This window comes from Macrobrachium nipponense, chromosome 39 (genome assembly GCF_015104395.2).
Source record: "Macrobrachium nipponense isolate FS-2020 chromosome 39, ASM1510439v2, whole genome shotgun sequence".
Taxonomy (NCBI): Eukaryota; Metazoa; Arthropoda; class Malacostraca; order Decapoda; family Palaemonidae; genus Macrobrachium; species Macrobrachium nipponense.
Window position 1 is genome coordinate 10,816,979 of NC_061099.1, and position 8,809 is coordinate 10,825,787.

At 37.6% G+C, this 8,809-nt stretch overlaps 2 protein-coding genes across 3 annotated transcripts in view; one reads left to right on the forward strand and one right to left on the reverse strand.

Annotated features, from left to right (window-relative positions):
* LOC135210515 (vascular endothelial growth factor receptor 2-like) overlaps nucleotides 1-7,575 on the forward strand; it is an 8,685-nt gene extending 1,110 nt beyond the window's left edge. Inside the window, exons 2-9 of the mRNA XM_064243396.1 lie at nucleotides 435-593; nucleotides 1,495-1,616; nucleotides 1,895-2,057; nucleotides 2,674-2,934; nucleotides 3,494-3,718; nucleotides 4,084-4,383; nucleotides 6,417-6,574; nucleotides 7,088-7,575. Of these exons, the coding sequence (XP_064099466.1) occupies nucleotides 435-593; nucleotides 1,495-1,616; nucleotides 1,895-2,057; nucleotides 2,674-2,934; nucleotides 3,494-3,718; nucleotides 4,084-4,383; nucleotides 6,417-6,439 (1,253 nt within the window). The 3' untranslated portion in view covers nucleotides 6,440-6,574; nucleotides 7,088-7,575. The remainder of the gene's footprint in view (nucleotides 1-434; nucleotides 594-1,494; nucleotides 1,617-1,894; nucleotides 2,058-2,673; nucleotides 2,935-3,493; nucleotides 3,719-4,083; nucleotides 4,384-6,416; nucleotides 6,575-7,087) is intronic.
* The window catches only part of LOC135210110 (vascular endothelial growth factor receptor 2-like), a 131,000-nt gene that overhangs the window by 102,557 nt on the left and 19,634 nt on the right, over nucleotides 1-8,809 (reverse strand). The gene's annotated exons all lie outside the window — the stretch shown is intronic.

Sequence of the window (8,809 nt, forward strand, 5' to 3'; positions counted from 1 at the left end):
AAATTTCCGACAGTGGGATTCTCTGTATCTGATCGTCTGTTGGAGATAATGTGGTGGGCTCAGTCTTTTGCGAATAAAGATTTTTTCTTTTTTTGTTTGCGAGTTCAGGATAAGAAGAAAGACTGGCTTGCCCTGAATGTTACATGTCAGCTTGATGGATCAAGACTGGATTTTTGTCAGTGTCTGATATTTCTGTAGAGTAGAATCTGTCTCTGTAATGACCCATTAGAAAAAAAATTTAAACCATCACCATTACGCTAAAGAAAAATAGGTTATGCTTATTAAATCATAATTTTTTTTCCATGGAACCTTATATTAAATCTTAATTTTTTTTCCATGGAACCAATTTTGTAACTGTTAAAATCATATTTCATTATTGATTATATATATTTATTTATGACTAAAATAATGTTGCCAGATTATTCTGTTTACAGATGCAAAACCACTTGGTACATTTGAATCATCTAATCATAACCAGATTAAAACCTTTGAAGTTGGAAACGCCAGCGGCAGACATCAGGGGACTTACTATTGCATTGGATATGAGAGAAACACATTAAATGATGACTGGGTGTCAACATTTAATCTCGATGGTGAGAATAATCCATAAATAATTGTTAAGGGTCATGTTACTCATAGTGCGGTCATATCAATGTTCCCAATTGATTTAGCTGTACACGGGATAATGGTTAAACTAGCCCTAAAAAAAATCAGATACTCTTTTTCATGTCTTCCTACCCTGTAGTACAGATACATAGTATATAACACACCCCTTCCTCTTTGATACAGGCATCCGAACATCAAATCATTTTAGAATATTTTCTTTTGTGTTTAACTGTTATATTGAGGATAAACAGGGAGCACTTGATGTTCTTTTTGATTTAGCAACAATCACTGTTCCACAAACGCAGCAATTTCCAAGTGATATCACTTACTTTGTACACATAGTACAAAAGTACTATCGCTCATAAAGTCCGCTCCCTTAGCCATCAAGTGAACACAAATCCGTGACTATGAAACACCGAAGCAGTTGAACAAGTTACTAATGAAAGAACCAACAGATGTCACGCCGTAATTGCATATGGGAACAGGAAGGAGGAGTGGGAAGCAGGTATTTTTTCTTCGGCAGAGGGGAAAGTCTCCATATTCTAATATTGTGAAGAGAGTGATCGTAAAGTTTCTACTGTTGACGATACTGGGTTTGAGTGTAAAATGTGCTGTTTAGGAAATATGCAAAATAAATATTTGAGAATAAAATTTTGTACTCAGGAAGTCAAGAAACATATCTGCTTCCCACTCCTTCCTGTTCCCATATGCAATTACGGCGCGACATCTGTTGGGTCTTCCATTAGTTACTTGTTCAGCTACTTCGGCGTTTCACAGTCGCGGATTCGCGTTCAATCTCTGGATGGCTGAGGGAGCGGAATTTTATGCACGATAGTACCTCGTGTTTGCCCACCTGTTCCATATTATAAGTATATTGTATCTTTGTAGTTCTCAAGGAAAGAAGAAACATGCTGCCAAATGACAACAGGAAAGATGCGATGGTCGGAGATGCTTTCACTTTCGATTGTTCCTACTTCGACCCACCTCCCAAAGATATCACCTGGACAAAAGTTTGTTTTTTTATGTATTCTTCAACCCTGAACTCTGCTCTCAGTCACTCATACTGTCTATATGCTAGTGTGAATGTAACTGGAATTTTGTAATACTCAGTTTGTTTTTTATGCATGCTTTGTTACAGAAGGGTATTACAAGTATATGAAGCTTTTCTAACTATGAAAAACTTATTTTTTCCCTCTCGTAGATGACTACAGTTTTATTGTTGTTTTCATTGTAGTAGACGAAACAAAGCAGATAAAAAGTTTAACCAAGTGATTCAAATTCTCAACAGGATGGTCAGCCTCTTCCCGGTGATTTCGGTGAATTCAGGGAAAACAACCAGACCATGACGATCCCCCACCTAGATCCTACAATGCACTCGGGACATTATGTATGCGAGACTGAAAGGTGGGGCAGATCTGTAAGGGGATTTCTCACTCTATTTGTGCAACAAGGTAAGTCTCTCTCTCTCTCTCTCTCTCTCTACATATAAGCATAGAATTAGTCAACACACGAGCATGTGTTTCACAAAAATAATTTTTTTTAACTTACTTTGGGATCAAACCGTACTCTCTCAAATGAAAGGCCAGGGTGCTACCAGTTAATACACACAAGTCGTAAAAAAGGCTGGAACCCAAATATTTCTGTACCCGAGGACTTTCCTGGGCAGGGCACGCTGCCGCCTAACATTCCAGCGAATTCTACCCACCTGGTACGGCCTGGCCTTTCCTTTGAAAGATAGGGGTTCAATCACGACGTGAGTCCGAAGTCTATTTATGTGAAACATATGTTCATGTGTTGATCAGTTCCTTCATATCTACGCTGAAGGTGGCATTCAAATAAATTGCTACCAGTTGATTCACTGGTGGGTCAGGAAGTTGGGTGAAAGTCGCTGGTATATTAGGTGGTATCCTGCTCAAGAAAAAACCTGTTACAAAAGTACCTAGGTACCAGCTTCTTTTGACTTGTGTGGATCAATTGGCAGTACCTTGGCCTTTCACTTGAAAGGTGGGGTTTGATCCCGATGTGTGTCAGAAATATATATAATCACTCTCCTTTGCTATTTTGTAGGGGAAGTATCCAGCAAAACCCTTGAAGTTACCATAGGTATCGTTGCACCCTTCCTCATCTGCCTACTGGTGGTTGTTCTCGTGTTGTTGCGAAAAGTGAGACAAGATTTCCTAAAGAGACGAGAGACAGAGAAGAATCTGGCTTTCCTCTTCCAGAAAGGACGGCCCACCGAACTCAACCCATACTGCACAGCTGACGAACAAGCAGAGCTCCTTCCTTATGACCACAAATGGGAAGTTTCTAGGGACCGAATACAATTGGGTGAGCCAGTGTATTTGACTTCATTTGCATCTGTGGTAGAATGAGGCCAACAGTAGGGTAAAAGAGAATACAATGTACAAAGGAACAAACTGATCCTGTGGCTGCTTAAGGTTTTCTAATACATATAGGCAAATGCAGACTGATGTACTGAGTTATCTTCATCCCAGTCCATATTTTTTTCTAGTTTCCATTTTTAATTTTATTCCAATTACATATTCACGAAATTATACCTTCAATGGAAGGTACATATATCCATCTGAATTATCTTTACCTTCTTGATGTCAATGAATTCCAGCAACTTTTCTCTCTAGGACAATTCAAAGCAGGTTCACTTGTAATTTGCATGACTGACTTTCTGCAAGCTACTGAAACCTTTGCCCCACATGAGTGTATATGCGAATACATTCATATACAGTACTGTTATAAAGTCATGCATAAACAGTCTACCCTTGTTTACATTACATTTTAATATTTTTTGTTGGATAACAAAAGATTTCTCATTGTACCGGTATTAATTGAATGAATCTATGCCTGTTCCCTGTGTGTGTGATGTCAATAGGCCAGCAACTTGGAGCCGGTGCCTTTGGCCGTGTAGTTAAAGCCACAGTATCGAACCTAGAGCATGGGATACAAAAAACAGCTGTTGCACTCAAAATGAGCAAGATGCAAGCAGATACTACCCAGATCACAGCACTGACCCAAGAACTGAAAATTATGATTCACATCGGAAAGCATCTTAACATTGTCAACCTTATGGGTGCTTACACAGCTAATGTTGGCAAAGGTAAGACTTACCTGGAGATGAATTTACCTGCATCTATAAAATTATATGGCGAAATGAGTATTGGTAACTGAATAGAATTTTAGAGAATTTGTCCTCTAATTAAGAGCTGCAGTATAAAGTCCAGGATTCCGCAAGTCCTACTTAGTTTTCATAAAGAGAATAAGTGGTCTGTTGTTAATAAATACATCTTAAGAATGTGATAAATTAGAGGATTAAACTTGCAAACAAATTTTATTGTCTCGAAAGAGATACTAGACAATGTTTTCTTTGAGCAAGCATAAGAAATCACCTTATAAAATTAGGCTAGATCAATTTTCTTTTTTTTCACTAATAATTTACTACATCACTTTCCATTCTAATATCAGGAGAGCTATGGATTCTTGTTGAGTACTGCCGATATGGCAGCCTTCTCCCATTCCTTCACTGTCATCGGGTTAATTTGAGAATGTCATCGACCCCATCACCGATTTGGTCGACTTTAGTGGAAGAGATGGTAAAGACAACATTTCACCTTTCTCGCCCGTTCTCAAATCTCCAGAATCGGTCAAATCTTCCACTGACCCTCAGTCTGTCCAGGCAGCTTCACCCACCATGTATACCAGTACAAGGCCATGTGAGATTTTATTGGAGTCCCCAGCATCCCCTAAAGTTCTCTTCTCATCCTCGTAAGTAATCTACCATTCCTTCATTTGAGCAACTTTTCCTCATTGCCAGAATCTAGACATTTTGTAAACTTACAAATTTACTTGTGAAAAGCTGCAAGTTGCTCATAACAGAATAAAAGTATGTTGGTGAGCTTAAAATTCCTGCTTGATCACTGTATGCTAACTATAGTTGGTTACTAATTTCCTTAAAAAGCAGAAAAGAGGAATCTATGTGAACTGAACCAGGCACTTTGAGTGTGGCCAGTTTCACCACAACCACAAAGCTGAAGTGAAGAATAAATTATATATTATTTTAATGTGCTGAAATTGCCAATATCAGGTTGTACTGTATTTTGCTTGGATACTGAGAATTCTGGTGCAGCACTAGTTCCTGAAGATGCTGAGAGGTTGCTGAGCTGTGAAGGCAGGAGGAAGGAAATTCAACTGGAAAAGGCCCATGAATCATAGCAAGAATGGAATTTATGTTTGGGACTTTCGATTCACCTCCATGGGCAGTGACCAATTCCACCGAAGCATTTCCAATTCCTTTATTTGTAAACCCCGGTTCAAAGTTGATTAAAGCAATACTTTACAATGTCCTGTCGCATGGTACTTCACTGATATTTCCATCCTCCTCAAGCCTCCAAAGAACATTATGGAATTAAGGTTCCTTCAGGAATTATTGCAAATATCTGTTTGAAAATTAACAATTTTGGAAGCATCTGATGACCTCTGCTTGGAGAGTTGTTTCATATGTTGGAGAAACTGTTGTTAAGGTTAATAATTTTTTTTCAGGTTTAAAAATTTTGAAACAACAAAATTTGTTTTTGATTAACCTTGCAGAAAGCAATAAGAATGGTTAAAGCGACTTTCTTGTTTTTAACTCGTACTCTAATTATTCTGACCATGACATTACAAAGTGTTTGAAGCGATTATGATGATGACTGCTATAATTACCTCAAAAGCTGTACACACACTCGTGGCCATGCTATTTTTTCCTGCCTCAAATTCAAAAGTGACCTTATCCATACAGCAGACGTATTTATTTTGTGTTGTGATCCGTTGCGGCTGAAATTTCATCTTTATGGCTTGTTGGCTAATTTCTCACAACTTTTACATGCACAACATTCTTACTAGAAATAATTGTGCTAATACTACTACTTTAACATTTCTTTTCTCAGCGAAAGCTTCTTCAGTGGCAATCCTGACAGGTATCTCTTTGCCGAGTAGCCCTACCTTGAGCCAAAGGAATTGAAATTTTTTTTACTTCAACAATTTTATCTTGTAAAGCTTTCATACAAGACATAATATACCTTCCACTTTTGTCCTTGTGGATACTTTGAGAGGCTGCTCATACTTCAAAATAAACAGTCCTAGCGGTCAGAGTCAACAGTGTTCTTGGTAGATCAATACATCTCTTCCAGTTGAAAAGGTCATAAGAACCATGTTTATTCTAAAATGTTCTTCATGAACTACTTTAATACTTTCCAGTAACAACTCCAGCCAGTGTTACTCAGTGACTTTCTATCTAGCCATGCACCACTGAATATAACACTTTGTTCAGGGCCACATTTTATAAATTACAGGGATTTTTTTTTATTTTATGTTTTAAGACCTTGAATTAAAATATTACAGAGGCTAACCTGATGTAAACATATAAATTTAAATATGAATGTAAATAAACTCTTTTTCTCTAAGTAATGGAAAAGCAATTATACATCAAAATATGAACCCAAAGGATATGACTTCTCTAGTTAAATTAACAAAGCAACATCAGCTTGGAGAATTTCCTTCTAACATAAATTCAATAAACAGTACAAATCCAGTAAGTTTCCCCATATCTGTGAATAATATTTTTAATAATAAAAATCAATTTGATTTTTTCAATGATTTTACTCTCATAACATTCACGCTCGATGTTTTTAAACTTAGTGATTATAAAAATAACCAAGATCTTTTATTAATTGATTCTGAGAACATCTTTAACCACTTCTCTGTTATCAGAAGTTAGGACAATATTAGTGATTATTACCTCTGCATAATTATTTTGGCAGAAAACCCCCCAATGAGGACATGAGGGATAGACAATGCCAGGCGAGTTCTCCCAGGATCTTTCGACTTGGGAATTCCCTGCCCAGCAAAATGAAGATGGTACAGAATCCTTCCTACCAAACGGTTCCACCTGTGGAGAGCACAGCAGCACCCGAAGAAGGTAATCAATTGCGTTGCACAGAAATAAAGATTATGCTTATTCACTGGGAACTGCTTTCATGTTTATAGATTCATATACATGCCCTTTCATGCATGCATCTGACAGACAGATTACAATTGCTTTTCTGCTGTTACCTATATTCCTATAATACCAATATTTGTTTAACAAATACATTTTTTGCACATATTTATTAGGACATAAACACTGGATACAGGACGTGAACACTGGACATCACAATCCCATACTGTTTATTCAAACTGTAATAAGCTGAATCAGTACTGAAGGATTCTCTGCCATTTTATACTTCTCCTGAACCATTTAACTTGCTTGATTTACAAAGGAGTGCTGCTACTGTTTATCTTCAGAATAGTTAATCCATTATTACTTTAGAATACTTAATCCATTATTACTTTCTGGTAGTGCACAAACTTGATTTAGTCAACCATGCTCATTTGGTCTCTTAACTAGATCTAAAAAAGAAAACCTTAATCATCCTTTTTTTACACATGGCAGGATCGGAAGCCCAAAGCAAGAAGGAGCAGTCGTTAAAAGTGCTTGACTCTCAGGGAAACTATTGTAAGAGCACAATTCCCGGAGTGACGTCATCTTTCACGACTGTCGACCTTATTTGTTGGGCTTGGCAAGTGGCTGAGGGCATGGACTATTTGACCCGCAGAAAAATAGGGTTAAGCTTAGGTGTTATCGGTTTTCCATTTTATTTCCTCTTCTCAAGTCTGTTTCCTTTTTAAGCTGTCTTTTCAACTTCTCGGGTAGCAGCCCCATGCAACTCGATGGGTAAAGTTTCACCCTTCAGCATTTGGGATAAATGACAGGCAAGTGACGTGATGGAGATTATAGGTGAGAGATTACCTGAAGTCTTCAGTATTAAACAGCCAGCTGATGTCTTATTTAAGGATTATTGCTTTGGTCATTTTCCTTACTGTCAGAGGTGCAAGTGGGTTTGGATCCCAAGGGCCTTAGAGGGTTTTAACTCACTTCCACTAAAGTTATCTCCTTCGCAGAGAAAATGGACCTGGAGCAGACCTTATTGTAATTTTTATGACATTGTATCAGTCACACACCTAAATATGCCACTGAATTCACAAGTTTTTTGTAATGCTAGTCATCTCACATGATATGATACTTTAGATAATTTGTGCTTAGTATAACTAATCACTTTTTTTTATTCTCCTTCATATACCTAATAACTCCTGATAATCCACTGTTTACCCTTTATTCACTCTGTTAGGTTTTACATGGAGATTTAGCAGCAAGAAACCTGCTTCTGGCTGAGGCCAATGTTGTGAAGATCAGCGACTTTGGCCTCTCAAGACACATCTATAAAGACGACATATACCTTAAACAAACCAATGTAAGTTCTATGACAACTGACAAGTGATGTATTTATCAGCAGCCTGTACATAAGTGATCTAAAAAGTGGCAGTCTACTGCTTCTGTGATATTATATTGAAGAGTGATCTATATTGATATAATATACTGATCAGTCATTTATAGGGCATTAATTAATTATTGAACTATTAATGATAATCCTATACGAGCATGACCACTTGATCAATTACCTACTAATCAGATAAATCACTGATCTACCAACCAGTGGTCTCCTGTTCATTAGTTGATTGATTAACTGTGCATTACCAACAGTCTGTCAGTGTGCTAATAATCTAGATTGAGAGCTACTTATAAGAATCTAATTATCTGCTCATTATTTGCCATCACTTCTATTGCACTTCTGGTGAGAAACAATGACCCCCTTCCTTCTGTTTAGCTCCTTACACCAGTGAGTCCTATTTAAAAGTAGCACAGGATCTAGTCTAGTTAATAATACGTTTCAGCATTTTATTTACAAACTATATACTGACAAGTCCCAAATCTCGTCCCTATTATGGAGAGAGACAGCTCACATTTCTTAAGAGACTAAAAATCACATTTCTTAGACACTAAAAATAGTCTATTCATTCTGTCATGCAATATTTCTTCACAAAGGATCTCTTGCCAGTGAAGTGGATGTCAATTGAAGCCATCCGTGACAATATGTTTTCCATCCAGAGCGACGTCTGGTCCTTTGGAGTGACTCTATGGGAACTCTTCAGTTTGGGGTCTACTCCATATCCAGGGGTCACAATTGACCGCACATTCTTACCGAGTCTACAGGATGGGTACCGAATGGAGAAACCTGAATACGCAAACAATGACCTGTAAGCACAAGTTCGAATG